The 19,900-nt window shown below is 39.5% G+C and overlaps 1 protein-coding gene across 3 annotated transcripts in view; it reads right to left on the bottom strand.

The window, feature by feature from the left end:
• The window catches only part of MID1 (midline 1), a 546,989-nt gene that overhangs the window by 13,802 nt on the left and 513,287 nt on the right, over positions 1–19,900 (bottom strand). For all 3 annotated transcript variants that reach the window (XM_015599319.2, XM_006906038.3, XM_015599326.2), the window contains 3 exons: positions 17,655–17,803; positions 11,505–11,632; positions 6,631–6,774 (listed from right to left, as the gene is read on the bottom strand). In XM_015599319.2, coding sequence (XP_015454805.1) covers positions 6,631–6,774; positions 11,505–11,632; positions 17,655–17,803 — 421 coding nt within the window. The remainder of the gene's footprint in view (positions 1–6,630; positions 6,775–11,504; positions 11,633–17,654; positions 17,804–19,900) is intronic.

Genomic DNA, 19,900 nt, shown 5'->3' with positions numbered 1-19,900 from the left:
AAAACAACAATGGAACTTGGAAGATAATTAGTCCATAATGAAACTTAAGTGAGGTTTTTAATTTTGTATAGTTTTTTTCTCATTCACGATGGGTCAGAAGCACTTCCCTACATAAAGCCATTAGGATTACAAGATCCTAATTACATTTGGGATTACAGCCTTGTATAACAACTGCCATCTTGCTGTAAAACATGATGTATGAAACATTATGTAACATGGACACCCTTCTGAGAGGCTGCACACCAGCTTCTAACATCCTTTGTCTAACAGATTGCAGAGATCAGCAGTGAACATTCTTTTCCTTCTTCTCTATAAAAAGTATATGTTTAATACCTTTCACGAATGTTTTCAGAATGACTAAAATAAATTAAATACAGATAACTTCTTTGCCATGAAGGCTTGAAGAAATGAAATCTTTTGACTTTTACTACTAATAAAAATAGGCTGCTGGGAAAAGTCCCCAATTTCAGATTTTAAATGACGCATTAAAAGGAGTTTTGGAAAAAAAGAGAAAGCGCTGTACAATTAAATACACATCTATTTGTTAATGAGAAATTCATTAACATCTGTAATCACGAGTCTATTAATAAAAATGGAAAATAACAAATTTGTAATGTCATTAATTTTGCATATGAATGTATGAATTTGATTAGTGGGAACCTTTTTACAAGATTACAAAGCTCCGTAGATATTATGTAATTCTCCTTCACTAAAGTCAGTTGAGGGCAATTAACTAGAATTTATTATGACAAGTGAAGGAACCATGAACTAGAGACAGTAGATTTCCTAGTGGCATAAGGACTGAGCCCGTTTTTGAGCATTATATCTTCTAATTTGCAGTAGAATTTTACCACTACATCTTGTCATTCAATATAAGATCTGCAAAGGATATTCCTCCAAATGGTAGGAAAGATGGACAAACAACATTCAAGGAAGCCTCTGTCATGAAGATTGTGTAAAATGCTATGTAGATAACCCTGGCAAATTACACGATTGACCTTTATGACAAAAAATATCAGCCTTTAAAAAATGCAACGATGGGTGAGTACAGTCTATATTTTTGTAGGAGTAGTAACTTGGAATATCTATGTTCTACCACTGTGGCGATCACAGAGCTAAGGCCTTAACCATGTGAGGTTAAAACATTACCTCTTCTTACAGATGAGAATACAGATTCAGACGATGTTAGATAATTCGCCCCAAATTATAGAGCTAGTGAGGTCCAAAGTTGGGATTCAAATTCAGGTCTCTCTCAGTGGCTACAAATTCGTATGATATTTAAGAAAAAAAAATACTTGGAAAATGCTTGCGTTTCAGTTAACCTTTTCCTTTAAATTCTTTGTTGTAATTTGATCCTGTAGGCATCAGGTCATTATTACATTGGTTTGATGGACATTAAAGAAATGAACAAATCCCGGTACTAGCAAGCGGACGAGAGCACCCCAGTTAGATGAGCACCTGAAGTTTCACAGCTTTCTATCTGTCCTGAGAGAACAGCCTTTCTGGTATCCGTGCATTCAATAAAGCAGATCCGTAATCTTTATGAAGCCTTTTGCACTTATTTTTCTTGCAGCAACTGTTTTCTGAGAACGAAATACCTTCTCTGGAATCACCCAGTATAAAGCTCTGAGTTCATGATGCTCAGGGGTGTTGCTATTGTTGGATTGCTGTAGGCACGGCCTTTCCTCATTTATTCCATTTATGCATCTTGTTTTGGTATTATTTTCCATGCCAACAGCATGGAAATCAAGTTAGTTACATTTAGCCGCCTGAGAAACTCTAAGTTTTAAGCAACAGATACCTTCCTTTAGTTTTGGGGATGGAGTGAAGAACTGGTATTGAGTTAGGGTTCTAGAGTAGATGGCCTTCTGGCTCCACTTCCTTACTCCTCCCTGTATCCACTCCCTCTGCCATGTAACCTTGTAGGCTCTCTTGTTCTGACTCTGGGCTTACCCACAGGGGTTGCTTGGCCAATAGCATGTCAGCTAACATGTAAACATGATGCTTGAGCTATTGCAGGAGAGAGCTATACAGCAGTTGGGTGGCCCCAAGTATCAGCCTGACGTGTGGGGGAGCCTAACCAAGATCTGCAGGAACCCCCAGCTGAACCCCAGCTGGTTCCAGATGCACAAGCCATAAACGTTTATTGTTCTCTACTACTTAGGTTCCGTAGTTGTTTAGCAAAAGTCAACTGATACAAGGCCCATCAGTCCAGGTCCAAATGCCATGATAATTTGACTCAAGAAATTTCAGGAGAGATATAACCATATGTGGTGGATGCACACTTGGGTGGCCCCTGTGATTTCTACTCCATACTATTCATAACTTAGTGTAATCCTCTCTCCTTGAGTGTAGACAGGACCTGTGACCTGCTTCTAATGAACGGAATATGGCAAAAGACAAAGGTCTTATCACCTTTACCATTCTGTGATATTACATTATATGGCAAAGATGAAGAGAGTTTGCAGGTGTAACTAAGATCCCTATTCAGCTGACTTTGAGTTAATCAAAAGGAATATCATTCTGGGTGGGTATGACTTAATCAGGCGATTCCTTTAAAGGAGGCTTTAGAGGTGAAATACTGGAAGTAGCAAAGTCTCTGTCTCTCTGTCTGTCTGTCTGTCTGTCTCTCTCTCTGTCTCTGTCCCTCTCTCTCTTTCTCCTTTCTGGCTTTAAAGAAACAAGCATCCATGAATTCTACAACTATAATGGAATTAATTCTGACAACAACCTGAGGGAGCTAGGAAATGGACTCTTCCTTAATTGGACCTCCATATGCGAATGCGGCCCAGTCGACACATTGCCTTCAGCCTTATGGACCCTAAGAAGAGGACCCAGTTAAACTGTGCCCAGAATCCTGACCTATGGAAACTGTGAAATAATAAATGGGTATTGTTTTAAGCTGCTAAGTTTTGGAAACATTTTTACATGGCAATAGAAAGCTGATATAATTTTTCCTAGATCAAGCAAAAATAATTTCAGACAAATATAACATTCCTCAAGTGGGCCAAGAAGCATCCTTTAGCTATAAAGTGACTCCAAATGTTTCTTTTTCTAGTTACATTATTCACTCAGCAACAGATGTTGCTTCTTTCAATACTCTGTGTGTTTTCAGAGAACCTTCTGTGTTTTGAGTCTGACACAATGTTTGTTGATCCCAATTCACTTTCTGCAAGGAATCATCTCTCCATTTTCTACCTGCTCTTCTCAAACCTTTGTACTCCAATTTTCTCTGATTGCCTTGGAATTTCTGATCATCTTTTGAATTTCATCTTTTTCAAATGAATGTTTGATACAATCTCTGGTTCAGATTACCCAGTGTGGTAGTAATGTCCATACCATAACACTGAGTAAATAATTCTTTAAGTGGAGCAAAAAGAAATGAATTACATTTGCTTCTTTTTGCTGTTTTCCCTTCTATGCTGTATAGTATTAATAGTATGTGGGTTAGTGTGTTCAATTACATTCTAAGTATTTAGAATGCAATTATGTAAATGCTATTTGTTCACCTTGCTTTAAATCAGGGTTTCTCCACCTCAGCACTACTGACATTTTGGGCCAGATAATTCTTTGTCTTGTGTGTGGGTGATGTTCTCGTGCTTTGTGGGATATTTCCTATCATCCCTAGTCTCTACGAACTAGATGCTAGTAGCTCCTCCCCCAGGTTTTGAGACCCAGAAATATCTCAAGACATTGTCAAATGTTCCCCAGGGGAAAAATTGCCTCCGACTGAGAATTTTAAATGAAGGAGTGACTATTTAATATCATATTAGTGATTATTGAGTAATTTGTATTTCAGGTTCGTGGTGAAGCATAATTGAAGGTTGAAAATCTTACTATACTTTAATTTCATGTTAAGTTTATGGTATATGTATCCTAGATCTATAAAATAGAATAAGCTCATACAGCTGGAAACATAAGTTTTAAAAAATCATATGTCACCTCTCTGAAGGGCAATTTGGCAATGTCAACCAAAATTAAAGTGCAAATAATCTTTGTTCAGACAATTCCATCTCAAGAGATCGATTTGCAGATATAATTCCCCATGTATTATATGAAAGGAGAGATATTCAAGGATATTCACTGAGGTATTGCTTATAAGGGCAAAAGATTGGAAACAAAGTAAATATACATCAATAGAATATGTGATAAATAAATTAGGGTACTATGCTGCCTCAAAAAGAAGTGAAGCAGTTCTTTATTTGTGCTGGAATAGAATGGTCTATCAGTATAATATTTAGTGAAAAAAAGCAATGTGAACAACTGTGTATAGCATGCTACTTTCGTGTTCCTAAAAATATGTCTCTGTGTGTGTATGTGTGAGTGTATGTATATCGTAGTCTATAAACAGACTATCTCAGGAAAGATGAATGAGAAATGTGTCTGGTATAGTGCATAACTCTGGAACCGTGGTGGCTGGTAGAGTGAAAAACATCCAATTTTCACTGTATATACATTTTATATATTGTTATATAGCGTTTGTGCATTACTTACTGAAATGGAAGATTTTAGACAGTTAGTATTCCTCCATGATTTGTAGCAGGGCATGTAGAACTGGGAAAGAGGACTAATACCAGAAGAATCCAAAATCCAGGAAGGACAGCAAAATGATGCCTAACCACTGCAAAACCAGTGCTTCTCAGACTTGCTCCCAAAAGCATTTCAGTAATGTAATGATGTTTCAGGACAGTAATGATGTTTCCTGGGAATATGGACTGGAGCTACAAGTCTTTCTGAAATTATCTTCTCCTTTCCTTCTCCATCGCTAGTGCCATTTATTTGCAGGTCCTGGCTATCTCTGCCTCCGTGAATTCCTATGAATCCCCTAATTCATGTCTCTGCTTCTAGTCTTGCTCTGTTCCACTCCATCCTCCACAGTGCTGCCTGAGTCAGCTTCTAATTGTACATCTGATCACACTACTGCTATGCACGACTCCTAAGTCCATAGGGTAAAAATCCAAACATGGTGTGGCCTGGATAGCCCTTGCTCATCTGTGGGTTAGGATTAAACGAATGATGAGTAAGAACATGCACTTTCTTGAATCAGACCTGTAGGGGTTTGACCCCGCTTGTATTTCTCTATGTTCATTTCTCACTGTCTTCATTCGTCTCTCTAGTCAGGATTAATTAGATGAGATCTCCCAATATGCCCTACCATTTTATGTCTCTCTAGGTTTGCTTCTGATGACGTAGCTGTCTGATATCCCCTTAACTCGCCGATATTTACCCACTTTCTTTCAAGACTTACTTTAACCATCACTGCTCCCAAGAACTTTTTGTTGACCCACCATCTCTGCCCTCTCCATATTTCCTACCTACTCAAATAGCTTGCCAAAGCTCTTTTCAGTGTTTCATGATCTCCCCCTTTCACTCCAAAATTATACATTCTCGGAAAATGTAAGATTTTAATAAAAGCTTCCCGGGCAGGCCAATTAGGGAGTAGAAGGGCAGAGGGTTGAAGAGGACAAGTTGGGAAAGAGAAATATAAGAAAGGCAGTGGAAACCATTTGTTGGTATGGGTCATTCATACTTTAGTCACTTAGAAGCGTGTCTTTCTGCATCTCTCTTTTAAATTAATCCTAAACGATACCTCTGTTTTAAGCATCGAGTGCCTCAGATTTACTTGTGCCAGGAAAGAACAGTGTAGTTAAGAGATACAGTAAGAGCACATGAAGTTAATATGGATTTATTTAAAACGTTTCCTTGTTGAGAAGTGACTGCTATTCCGTCCTACTTTGACATATTCTATTTATTTGCTAAACACGTTTCAAACTTGCTCCCTTGACAAGCCATTTCATCTGGTCCTTTGCCATTTACTCAACTCAACGGAAGTAACTCCGTGGGTGGGGAGGAGCGCTTCCTCTGTTATCATCAATCTGGCCAGCTACTGCTGTTGCTCGAGACCATCAAATCATCCCAGATACTAAATAGCCCATGAGTTCCAGGACAGAGGGGATTCTCTCTTTCAAATAAGGCCTGAAATTCTTCCCAGGTGGAGGGCAATTACTAACATCGCCAATGATCGCCCTGCTCTCCTCTAAATGGGACAAGGTATTTGGTGTTCTTTGGCTATTCATTTTATTAACTCCTTTTTTTTTAAATTGTGAAATAACACTCAGAAAAATACATAAAATTCAATGGATGATATGATGACTAAACCATGTACATCCCACCCAAAAAGTGTTAACCCCACGGACCCCCATATTTCTTCCCCAGTATTGCCACGCCCCTCCCATCTCAGAAGTAGCCATCATCCTGAATTTTACTTATAGTTCTTAAACCTATGTATACATCTCTAAATGAAACAGTTTATTTTTACCTTCAAGTTATGCGTGTATAAATGGACTGCATACTTTTTTTTTGTTTCTTGCTTTTTTTCCATTAACAATATGTTTGTAAGATTCATCTATGTAGTTTGCTAGAGATCATTCATTTTCATCATGATTTGGCCAGTTATTTTTACTAGTATAGTACAAGTGAGTACTATCATGTTCTTGGTTAGGAAAGACAAGTCAATAAATGTTATGCATTCTTTCCTCCCTTGTCTTCCCTTGATGTTTAAATTCAGAAAAGCAATCTATCTGAAAACAGTCACCAGATAGAGAAATCGATAAGGCATGCAATACTCACTAACAACATTGGCTTGTCCGGTGAATATGGTATACTGGAGCTCATAGGACACCACACTGAATTCGTCATCGGAGGTCCAATGAACAGTGATGGTGTCATAGGAAGCTGTGCAGAGCTCTTCTCTAATTGTGGGAGGGTTGGGAGCTGTGGGCATCAAGAACGTTCATTAATGAAGATGCAGACACCTCGGGGATACATTTCCGAGGAGTGCTGGACCGTCGAAGCAGGCCTTTCTAAACAGATCCATGAGGTCTACTATCATAGAGATGGTAACCCCAACCTAAGGAACATTTGGTTGGCTTGCTATCACTGGGATTTTTATTCGGTAGTGTGACTTCGGCCTGCAGTATGGACTTACCTCTCTTTATCCTAAAAGCATGTTTAGGAGGTTAAACAAATAATATTCTCTCCTCCATGAAGAAAACATGTTAACAAAAAGTAAACCAGATAAACTTTTGTAATTTCATCCACATTGCAGGCAAGGCAAACTTTTTTGGTAAAGGGCTAGATGGTAAATATTTTAGGCTTTGCGGACTCTGTTGCAACAACTTAACTCTGCCTTTGCATCATGAAAGAAGCCAAAGACAATTTGTACTCAAATGGACATGGCCAGGTTCCAGTAAAACCTTATTTACAAAAACAAGTGAGGGCTAGATTTGGTCTGTGAGCCAAAGTTTGCCAACTTCTGAGCTACATGATGCCACATATTTTTATATTTAAAATTGCACCCAATTGGAAAAGTACCAAAGTTTTTTATCCCATAACATATCAGCCAAATAACTGTTTGAAAATCTTTCATTAGATGTTTTGATGCCTTATTAAAAAATTATTAGTGTGGCCCTATTTTCTTCTCATTTTTCAATTTATCGGTGATATTTCTAATAAGAACATGATTAGCAATCCATCATATCTAAACAGTACATTTTCCTTCCCCAAGAAAAACATGATTCCTTGGCATTTGGTTAACTTCATCGCTGGAGAAGGCTGCTGTTTTATGTCTTGAACACATTCTGGAGCAGAGAAGTCTACAACCTACCAAAATAACGATTTTAAATTGACTTCTACTGGACTGATTTCAGTAACTGGTTTTATGAGAAGAGTTTGTGAGCAAGAAAAAGGCTAGACAGTGAGTGCTTTGCACTAGCAATAATGTTTCAGACAGGGCTTGGCAAACTATGGCTATGGGCCAAAACTGGCCCACTGCCTGTTTTTGTAAATAAAGTTTTATTGGAACACAGCCAGGCTCATTCATTTACATATTGACTACGGCTGCTTTTGTGCAACAGCAGAGTTGAGTAGTTGTGACCATATGTCCTGCACAGCCCCAAATATTTACCATTTGGCCCTTTACAGTCAAAGTTTGCTGACCCCTGGTTTAGAGAATCAGTCTAGGCCTTTATTTCAACTCTCTTTACACCAGAACCTAACTTTGAAAGGAGAAACATACCTGCATTCTATAGGTTAGTGGCCACCTTTTGCTTACACTACTATAGAATTCATGAGTCCTAAACAAATCCAAAGAGGGGAGAAAGTTTATGAAAATGGTAAACTTAAAACTTTGATTATTTTAGTATTCTTCACTTTGCCACCTAAAGACATATTCAGGACAAGTATCATACAAAGTAAGGAACTTTTATGTCTGCTGTATAAAGTCACTTAGTCTCGCTTTGCCTATTGGTTATTGAATACCTACACGTGGCAGGCGCTGTGTTAAGTTGTGTATTATGACAGAAGGGCTCTAAAGAGCCCTTAGAGTGTTCTTTCTGGAATATGTGTTTATACATCTGTCTCCTGAAGTAGCCACATGTAAGATTCAGTGTCATATGCTGTGACTTGGATGTGGATGAATCAATGACACCAATCAGGAGATGCATTCTGTGGGGGAGGCCCAGCTGCATCGTAAAACATGCTTTTTATCCATGTGGTCTCTGTTAGTGTGGGGTCATCCTGCATGGATCGGTGGAGAAATACTTATTCTCCCATAATCTAAATAGTTCATTAAGCTATTTAGATTGTGGAAAGATTTTGTTCTTTCTGCATTGCAATATATGATTAAATATAAGGAAAACATGTTCAAAATAGGTAAGCAGCTGTGAGATACATGGCAGTAGCTGCAATCGTGGAGGAAATGTCACCTCTCTGGGTTATTAACTTGACATACCACTTAGAGGCATGTCAGAAGGGGAAAATACTTGTTTTCACAACCAGGCAGGCTAACACTGTTTCGATCATAAACCCGGTGGGTTTGTCCTAAAACGTCAATACATGATTTACTGTAAATGAGAACAGCAGCATGCTGCCAATTTCAATATTCATGGAATGAGTACCAGGGCTGTTATTTTCTTGCCTCTATCCTAAATAAGACGCAAGAAATGGTGGCCTAATACTCCACCAACACTTCATTTCCTGCTTACAAATGTCTGATAAACTATTTGGACTTGGCAATATCAGCCAAGCATCCCATGTTATGGTCGGGATCAATGTTATGTCTACAAATGGGCCAAATTTGTATTTGAGGTTAACGGCTAAGAAGGCATAATAGCAGGTACCCCATATGGGCTTTAGTCTGGCATAAACAGCCATCGGAATGATATATGGTGCTCACATTACTAGTCAGTGCAAACTACTTTCACAATCTCCCTTTTAATCAGTACTTTGGCATTCCAAGAGCGATTAGAATAGGTGTGCAGCACTGAAATAGCATTAAATAATTATTGGGAAATGGGGAGGACATATTCCTGTCAATGAGATACCAATTTTATGCAGAATGGCCAAGTGCCCGGCCAAACATTTTTTTCAGACTTTTTTTGCACTTGGGCATGACTTCGTGACACGGATCCGGCCCACAAGACACAAGCGAAAGTTTGCTGGATGGGTCTTCGGAGTAAGCCTTTTCTCTTCCAGATAAACAAAGACAAACTTGGCTGACAGCGTTTTCTGTCATTATCTCCCCCTCTGCCCCTGTCTTTTTGTCTATAGCTTGAATATAATGTTTGGAAGTGGCACAGCCACATTGTGATCATGTGTCCAAAAGGCAACACAATGAATATGGCAGAGCAGAAAAAGAGAAAGAGTCTGGGGTCTGAGGTCATCACTGAACGGCTGCCCGATCCTGGTTCACATGCCTCTGTTCTCCTGTTTCATGATAATGAATATTCCTTGATGGGTTCGTCACTGCTAATTGGATTTTCTTTTGTTGCAACTATGCTCATTCCCAAATGATATAAGAAAAAAGGAGATTTTTTTTTTTTTTTAAACAGGATGCCATCACGAAAATCAGCTCGGCCAGAGAAACCCCTAGACCTGCACTGTCTAATACAGTAGCCACAAACTACATGTGGCCCTTTAAATTTCAATTACATTGAATTGAGGTTAAATAAAAACTCACTAGCCACATTTCAAGTTTTCCATAGCTGGATGTGGCTAGCAGCTACCATATTGGATAGTACAGATATGCAATGTTTCTATTGTCGTAGAAAGTGCTGGTGGATAGTGTTAGTTCAGATAAATCTCAGAGTTAAAAGCTTAAAAAAGGAGGGCAGTAAATTCATGAATATTTGAAACTAAGTTTGGTTCTTTATGACAAATGCTTTGTGAGTTGATTTCTTTCTTCTTTAATAGGAATGGTATGGTTCGAAAGAAGAATGACATAAGATAGGAAGTTTGTGGGATGACTTGCTTGCCTCCCTTGTAAATGCACAAAGGCTAAAAACAGCACCTTGGGGCCTTGCAATGAAAAACACTGATCTTCTGGGTACAATGCTCCCTGAATGTAGAACTCCTTGCTTTCTATCCACAGGCTGTAAAAACAAACATCACACCATGCTCCCACTCTCCCACAAACATGCACATAGAATTAAAGTTGAGAAGCTGATGCCGTGTGCAGTAAGGGATGTGGTCTCTTGAGGGCTACATGTCCTAAGTTCAGTGCACATCTGGTTTTACTGTATATATGGAGCTTTCCTGAAGTCATAAGCGCCAGTGGCTTTGGCTAACACAAATAAGGTCGTCTAAACAGTCCACATGCTACCAGCTAATGTTTTTAGTTCCCACTTTAGAGGTTAACAGCAAAGAAAAACTTAGAAGCATGGTTAGAAATAGGAGTAGCCTGAGGTTTTATTTTACTGTTGTTGCTTTTGTTTTTCAAGCTTGACTCCCCCCCACGCCCCCGCACAAAAAGCCTATAAGAAAGCACAGGATTGAAACATGGCACCAGGAATTCAAATGCGATTTTTAGGATGTTTGCCATAGTGACCTCTGCCAAGACGAAACTCAGTCTTTTTACTAGAAAAGGCAGAGGTCTTTGGAGTCTGTACGGACTCAAGCCAAATCCTGCTTCTGCCACTCCCTAGCTATCTTACCTCTAGCAAGACGGATGGCCTTCATCATTTGCAAAATGAAGACTATAACACTTGACCTCAGTTTGATGTTGTGAAGATTAAACAAAGTCACAAATACAAAGAGCTAGAGCAGGATAGATACCCAATCAGTTAGCTGCCATTTTTTATTCTGCCAAGGCGCTATTGAGAGTCAGATGCCTTGCTGACATGAAATGAAAAATAGCAATGCTACCCTATGTATCTCTTTGATGGCCAACAGAGCTATCCTTTGAGTTATGCACACTCTGAGAATAAGGGAAATAGTAGTAAGTATGCTTTTAATGAGAGATTCTCTTTTTTGTGTGTGTGCCCTCAATTCAGTCTTGGACTGTGTTGCTTTGGTTGAAAAAGAGTGCCAGAAAATGTTTGCAGGAATATTAGACCCCATTCCTAAATCAGAAGCCTACATCTCTGGTGTTTAGGGAATTGATCTGGTGGCAAAGTATTTGTGTCACTGACTATATACAATGTCAAAGAAAACACAAAAGACAATACCTGTAAGGTAATCCAGACATTCTAGCAATTTCTTCTCTCGGGAAAAATCTAAGGCAAAGGTGTCAAATGTGTCATTGAGGTTGATTTCAGGAATTAGGACCTGGGATGAAGCAGTTGCCATGGAGACTCTGTAATTTTAAACAAAACAACTTTTTAGAAACGTCAAGATGGCTGTTACCATACCTGCATAGGAATGAAAACAATAAAAAGAAATATCATAAAAAAAAGAGTGCGGTTTTTACTCACAAGCTTTAAAAGAATCTCGGAATGGCACAACACAACAACACGATGCGAATGAATTCAAGCTCAAAGAAAAGGCAAAGGAATTGGAAAAAACAGCAGAATGGCTTCCCCCTTCCCTTTTACTATCGGAAAAAAATTCCCCACGGAGGCAAAAGAATATTCATATTTCATGTTGCTGTGTATTTAACAGCCTGGCCCCATCACATCTAACCCCAGCGAGAGGCACATAGCTCCAGGCATTTCTTCACACATCTGTCTGGGAAACTGTTTGTTCCTTTCAGACTCGACCCTGCTCCACTTCAAAGAGGAGTCTCCAAAATCTCAAACTGCATAAAAGGCAAAGTGAAGATTAAAAAAGAATGTTTCCAGATATTGGATTAGTTTAATCAATTACTAGCCTCTTTCTAAAATAAACATTAAAAAAGAAATTTTGTCTGGCTCGTTCTCATTCTCCTTGTATTCATTTTCTTTTACCATATTCCCAGCAGATGCCATGGAAAATATTCATGAGCTTTCTCACAAATTCCCCCAATGGATGTACTGTTTCTCCTCTTCATTTAGGATCGCGAGTTAAGAGCTTTCATTTATAAACCATAGAGCAAGGTACTGCTAAGTACCAATCTCCCGCTATGGACCCTCAAGTTGATTTGGAAAGTTCAGTTATTAATAGCGGAACATTTGGAGTCATTAAAAAATGCAAGTGTTCTCTTAAAAACAAGAAAATTGTGGCATGATGCAAACCACTTCTGAGCATATCGAACTATGCAGACTTATCATCTTGTGGATTTTGGTATTTCGTTAAGTTCGGTAAACACCACCAAGGACCTACTGTGTGTAGGGTGCTGGGAATTTTTGAGCAAAGAAACATATCTGAGATAATTTAGCTCTAAATCTAGTTACTCATTTTCTAATTAAGGGCATTGATGCTCATGTGTACAAGGCCACAAAGCTAGCTGGTAGCAGCCAGGAGAATTATTCCAGGTCTATATTCTTCCATTTGATCTAGAAAAATGTCAACCTGGTTACCCCAAGAGATATATCTCAACAAATATTAACTAACCTCTTAAAGTGTGCCATGTACTGAAGAGTCCAAAATATTTGCACCAATGCATAAAAGTTCAAAGAAATGGCTACAGTGCCATTTGAACACTTCAAATAAAAATTTTAAAGTGAAACCCCAATTAATTCCGTTTCATGATGTCCAGGAAGGAGAACCGCAAGGAGTTATTTTGAAACAAGCGGTTAACTTTTGATGGCACGTCTTTGTCGCGCATGCGTGGCACAGAGCTTGTGTTTGACAGGTTAGAGGACTTCAATTGCTCCGAGCAGATGATCTTTGCTTTAGCATTTCCTCTGTCCACTGGCAGATCCCTCTGTTTAGGTTCATCTAAAACAGATTTCATTCTCAAGTTTCTCCTGGTCGGATGGTCCATAAACAATTAAGTAAAACATGCCTTGGTCAAGTGCCTGACGTTTTGATGGTGAGAACTTTGTGGGTTAGGAATGAAAAGGATGAAAGTTCCTGAGCCTGGGAGCCAAAGACTGACAGCAAGACTCTTTGGAGATTACTGCAGCTTTTAACACCAACACATTTTTTTGATGAAAAGATATTTATCTTTGGCTACAATTTCAAATTCTTAATTGGAGTGACAGGCAAGAGGAGATCTGCCAAATTCAACATCTTAGGCCATGTTTTCATTCCCCAAATCCTTGTTGACCATCTTCTTGCCCTTCAGATAAGTTGCCAAAATTCACCTGGGCCATTAGTGCTATGGAACTTTCTTAATCCTTTGCTTTCAGACTCATGTCGTGCACATGTGTGCGTATGCTTGTGGGTGTGTGTGTTAAGCTCTTAACATACTGAGACAAATAAGGGCATTGTGTCTCAGCTGGGTGTTTAAGAGGGTGGGCTGCACGTTACTCCCTATTTCTACTTCGACTTTGATGCTCCTAATCTCCATGACACTCAGTTGCTAGCAGCCACACGGGGCCAGTTTTCCTGAACGTGGACGTGTCTAAAGCCACACTGCTCACAGGGTTTCTGCCCAACAGCCAATGCCAGGGGAAGATGCTCTACCCTTCCCACGTAATATTCCCCCCCCCCCATGCCTGACCTGACAATGGCATTTAAATAGGTCTCTCTGAGGCGGGCACTCTACAACGCATGTCACCATGGTAAAACCTGGTGAGGTCTCACAAAAACAACACAGGGTTTACTTTGGTCAGTTCAGGATTTCCCAAGTGCATTTGGCTCTGGAACTTTGTTGTTGTTTTAATACCAAGTAACACCCTACAGAACACACTTCAAAAACCATTCATCAGATGTGCTCTAATTCTTGTAATCAAGTGATATCTTTCCAGTGCTGAAAACTGAAGTTCTTGGCTTTGTAGTCTTGGAAAGTCGGATGGCTCCTTGAACTGCCTGTTCAGAGGGAATTTTCTTTTTACCATCTTCTTGACACAGATAATTTGCTACTAAAAGTGACTTTAATTTTATATTTCTCATAAGTACTAAACCAACTTCCTTATGCTTGGATTTAGTGAAGAGCTCTGTTTATTTAATGTAATTTTATAAAGCTGCATAGACAATCATACCAAAGACCTATATATTAGTGTGGCTTGAGACTACAGTATATGATACAATCCATCTGCATCCATTTAGTGAGTGAAAAAGAAGAAAATTAGCATTTGTTGCGTGTTCACCTTGAGACAGGAACTGGGCTAATATTTTTACTATATTATTTCATTTTATCCCTAAAACGACCATGTTATTTTAGGTAGGAATAATTGGCCCTGTTTTATAGATTCCTTCGCTCATTCATTCATGTCATTCATGTCACTATGTGCTGGGACTACAATGGTAAAAACAAGATGGTATGAATCCTTCTTGCTGGGAGCTATGAACAGAAGTAGACTCATGAGTGTTAAGGAGCAGTCCCAAGGCTATCCATAATTACTACTAAGCAATAGCACAGAGCCAAACGCTCGATTCCAAAGCATATGCATTCCTACCATGTAAAGTTTGAGTTCCTCTCTCTTTTTTTTTTTTTTTTGATGTTTCTGAATTGAACAACTTTTTGCAGCTTGATTCAGCTTGTAGGTGAACATATCTACTTTAAGTGATTTAATGAAGCAGGAGAAAAAATCACATCCAAGTCTCTCTTTAGGAAGGCCTGCAGCATTTAAAGTTTGTTGTGGGCTTTCCACCCTTGAAGAGAAGAATAAAAAATGGTTTAGCGTACACAGGTGGCAAAGCCCAAGGCAGACACAGTAGGAGGCAGAGAATCATGAAGTCACGCTGTAGAGAAGAATGTGAAGAGCTGAAGAATAGAGAAAGGTAGATGGAGACCAACATTGGTATAGATATACAAGGAAGGATCATACTGACATCCTGCAAGATGCAAACATAAATCCCATGAACGTTATTGAATACCTATGACGCTTAAGGCACATTCTTAGGAGTTGTCGGCGATGTTATCACAACTACTGATAGAGGTAGCTATTATGAGCCAAATTTTTTAAGGAGACAATAGCTTATGAATAAATCCAAAGAGTCACAGTTAAAAAGTGGCAGTGCTGGGATGTGGACCCAGGTTTCCCAACTTTTAGTTCCAGCCCAGAGTCCTTTTTCGCATTCCGGTTGCTGGAAAAACAGAAAGGCTCGGGGATCAACCAAGAGGACTGACAAATAGAGATGGAGAGAGGGAGGGGGATGCAGAAACAGTGGGACAAAGACCTCTAGCAAATTTTTACAGGCACTGCGTAGTCAAACTTGACGGCAATTTAGAATTCTCATAAGCAGTAGGCCAACTTTCTTATGCCTGGATTTAGTGGATAGTTTTGCTTATTTAAACATCATTTTCTAAAAGTGTGCATACTGTTACACCAAGAACTATACATTAGTGAGGCTTGAGAATATAGTATATAATATAATTCATTTATAGAAAGGGAGATTGGTCATGTTTCCATTCTTGATGAGACAGGCTTGTTATAGGTTGGGGTGAATGGGACCAGATATGACCAGCTGTATCTGATGTAGATCGTATGTAGGCATTCATGCGCTTATGTTATGCTTCAAATACAGGTCTTCTTTCAGAATGTTCTACCTTAACTGTTATGGGGCCACATTATCTCCCCTCGCTAAGTGAGGATTTTTTCATGTTATAATTGATCAAATTTTTAGGGATTGCTGAGAAATGCAGCTCACAGTAGCTACTGCATCTGGACATCTCACGATTTATAGCTGGAGAAAAGCACTCTTGGATCCCAGTTGAAAATCATGATGTAAGTGTAAACACTGTCTAGTAGAACGTCCTCGGTATATTGGAGTATTAGTGCTGTTTGGAGTTTTAACTTTCTGATGACTATAAAGCAACTGGATATAGTCCAGATGAGAGCAGTGAAGACAGTTAAACATTTGGAACTCGGGAGTCAGAAGGAAAGAAACTGGCTTCCTTTAGAGAAGGGGGAGATTGTTTTAAGGATAGAAAAGGGATGATAATCAGCTCTCATGCATGTGCTTTGGAAAAGTATCTAACCAGTTGTAGAAGGAAATTTTTTCAAATATTGAGAAATAACACAATGAAGCTGGTTGGATACTAGACCAGAGCTGTAAAAATACTGTGTACTACTCTCATTGAAAGAACAGTAAAAATGAAAATATCGATGCCAACCTCTATGCGATATTTTGAGAGTGAGTCCAACACAAGCAAGCATTTGATAAATATTAGTTTTCTTTCTTCTTTCTTGAAGAAGTTCAAGTCCTAAGATGGTGAGTATTTTTTTTTCCTAGGCCAGGGTTTGGCAAAGTACAGCCCACAGGCCAAATCTGGCCTGCTGCCTGTTTTTGTAAATGGTTTCATTGGAACACAGCCATGTCCATTTGTCTCTGTATTATCTATATAGGCTGTTGTAGAGCTACAATAGCAGAATTGCATAGTTGTGATCAAGACCTTATAATCCGCAAAGCTGAAAATATTTACTCTCTGGTCCTTTACAGGAAAAAAAAAAAAAAAGGCAAACCCCTGCTCTAGGAGAAAGACCAGCATGAATGAGCTGTTTGCGGTCTTCTAGTGATAGGATTCTATTATTGCTTTGGATAAGGGGCAGCTAACTCTGAAAATTAGAATGAATAAAAAGTCAAGGCCATTGGCATTGATCAGAAATGTCATTTAGGTGGTATTAGGTGCTTATCTTTGGCCCCGCTGAAATTGCTATAGGTGTTTGTTTCGGCGATGGCCAGTAATTTGTGTGCCAATCAAGTACAGGTACTGAAGGGGTGCTGACCCCGCCAGTTTTAATGCTGAACTGACCATTCGAAATAACGTCATTTTTATATTCCCTACCCTAGAATAAAGGGTATTTTGAAAGAAGGAGGCATGAGGTTGACAGTTTGGTCCTTTCTCTCTCATGTGAATTGGCCTTGACCTTTTCAAGAAAGGCGAAGCTTCTCAACCAAATAAAAACAGGTCTAAAAGAAAACAACACCTGGGCCATTTTTCTTTAGTAGCTGAGCCCTGAGATGGAAGAAAAGATTCTCTTTTATGTTTCTGCCTTCTTTTTGATTCTTTGCTATCAAGTGTATGATAAGATCAAGTTCTGAAAGTCACAATACATGCCATTTTTGTGCCATCGTAGCTTTTCTCCCCTAAAAGCAGCCCGATTTTATTCTTTCTAACTGGCGGACTCTTGTTTCAAAGGCCTTGAACTCCAGGCTGCTACTGAAAAGGCTCTGACATGTCAAAGGGAAGCATCTTTAGCTGGAACAAAGCAAATCAAAGCGTCTATTCTCTCCGGTACTCGGCCTTGAAAATGAAAACAAAAGCAAGGCGAGGGCAAGGCCAACCAATCACACCGCAGACGCAGAAGCCCAGCAGCTGAGAACTTCCCAGCAGTCCCCGCACTCACCTCTCGGTGATATTCTTAGCAGTCTGCAGGAACCGTGCATGATCATTCTCCTTCAGAGAGTGTTCCGCTTGGGAGATGAGTGATGCCGACCGCTCAATGCACTGTTTGCAGTTGGCAATCTGCTGAGCCAGCTTGCGAAGCCTCATCACCTTGAACAAAAGCATGGAGGTGGTTACACAGGTGGGCTCGCTTAGTGAAAATGCATCGGGCTGGAGCCTTCCGATGTGTGCATTTTGTTGTATGTAAGCTGTCCTTCGATCAAATTTCAAAAAGTAGGCATAGAGAGATATCAAAATATGGAAATCCCAGTTATGGGACTCTTGTCTTAGACATTCTTTACGTCTTTGGAGAAGTGTTGCTAATTTGGTTTGCGAGGAAGCACTGAATTGCGAATTGCTTCCCTGTTGATGGGGAAAAAAGTTGTTGCCTAAGTTACAGAGGGTTATCGGACCTCTTCCCTTGACTATTACACGCGATTACTGTAAGATCGTAAGAAATCCTGGAACTTGATCTCAGTGTTTCAGCTGTGCCGTCAAGAAAATAAAACATCTCTGTAGGCACAAATACGTGGCTTTAAGTAGAAACCATTTTCTAAAAAGTTCTTTGCGATCCATGTAATAAAACTGTGATCTAAAAACATTAAGTATTACTATTTCCCACACTATCTAAAGCTCACACGTTAAATTAACAGACGGGGAGCATTTTTCCATTGATTAATATTTTTCCTGTTGAGCGGATGAGAGAAAGCCAAAAAAAGCACAGCTGGGCCATTTCCCCTCTTTGGGAACGTCATTTCCAGGCACTTTGTGCTTACTTGATAACTAAAACTATTTTGATAAGCATTTCCCAGTTGGGATAAAAACGCATGTTTAGTTCCAACCTCCTTTCCAATTCCTGATTCTGTCTTGCTTGAAAACGACCCTCGAATGTAATTGACCATAACCTCTGGGGCAGGCCAAGATGAGTCCACAGTAACATACTTGACCATTCGCTTTGGTGTTTGAAATGTGCTGTGACATGAAGCCCTCTGGCCAGAAGCCAAGATAAAATTAGACCGCTCATTGGAATTGCCATGCGCCTGGTACCCCCATCCACACAACTTGGGACAGGGCTCGGCCGGCTTTGTGATCATTCCGGGACAGAAAAGAGCCTTGGCCGAAAGGGTAGGGAGGAGGCCAGTGAATCTGTCTTACAGACAAGGCTGGCTCAGGCTCCCTGCAGAATTCCTGCTAACTCCAAGAAATTCCTTCTTTCTCCAAGTCATCATTATCATCCTCATGCAACTCTAATCGAATAAAAGGAAGGAAGGAGATGTCAGAGCTTGAAGTCTCCGAGGAACGTCCGATTCCAGCTTCGTCGTCCTGTTGCAAACAAAGGAAATTAATGCTGAATCGAGAGAGACAGCAGCCACAAGATTTCAGGCAAGGGTGAGAAAAATTCTTGAAAGCAGAGTTAGAGAATGAAGTGTCAAACTTTGAGGCAAACGGTGTGTGATTTTAAGCCCGGTAAAAGGCTTGACTCATTATTTATAGTGACCATCTGCAGCAGATTAACTGTGTTCATTAGTTGAATAAAATAACACTTATTTTACACCAAAACAGAATTTAGCTTCTAACATCATTATATCCAGAGGTAAAGCTAAGAAAGGCGGGGTCCAATGCAAGATATTAGAACACATCCATAAGAAATTGTCAGAGGAAGGAAAAATAAGACTCCCTAGAACAAAACCAAGTGAATGAAATATTTAATCATACAACATAAGGAATGCTTTACATTACACGACAGACTTGAAGATGTTTAATACGATTCTAACAAAAGAACTATAAGGTCAAAATATTCCCTTAGAATAATTTCATGTCACTCCCTTATCCCTTCTGTAGGCCTGTTAGCGACTGCACAGATTACAAATGTAACAATGCTTGAACTCCATTTTCTCCTTTTTCTTCTATGACACTGGAAATTAAGTGACATAAGAGGAAAAGAAAAAAAAGCCCCAAATCATGCATAAATTGAAGCAAGTCAAAAGGAGAGCCTCCTTTGAAAACGTGGGAATGTTTTACAGAAAACAATTGTTAGCATAATTTAAATTTTAGTTCGGTGTACAATTCCATCCAATGCACCACATTGGAGCTTTTCAAACCTGGTGTGTGCAAGAATCAGCTGGCGATGATTTTTTAAAGAAAAATTAGTTGTTTGGGGTCACTCTCCAATATCCTCAGTAAGGAGCTGTAATTGGGAGCAGCAGG

The sequence above is a fragment of the Pteropus alecto genome, unplaced genomic scaffold (assembly GCF_000325575.1).
Source record: "Pteropus alecto unplaced genomic scaffold, ASM32557v1 scaffold511, whole genome shotgun sequence".
NCBI lineage: Eukaryota > Metazoa > Chordata > Mammalia > Chiroptera > Pteropodidae > Pteropus > Pteropus alecto.
This window is presented reverse-complemented; position numbering and strand designations above follow the sequence as displayed.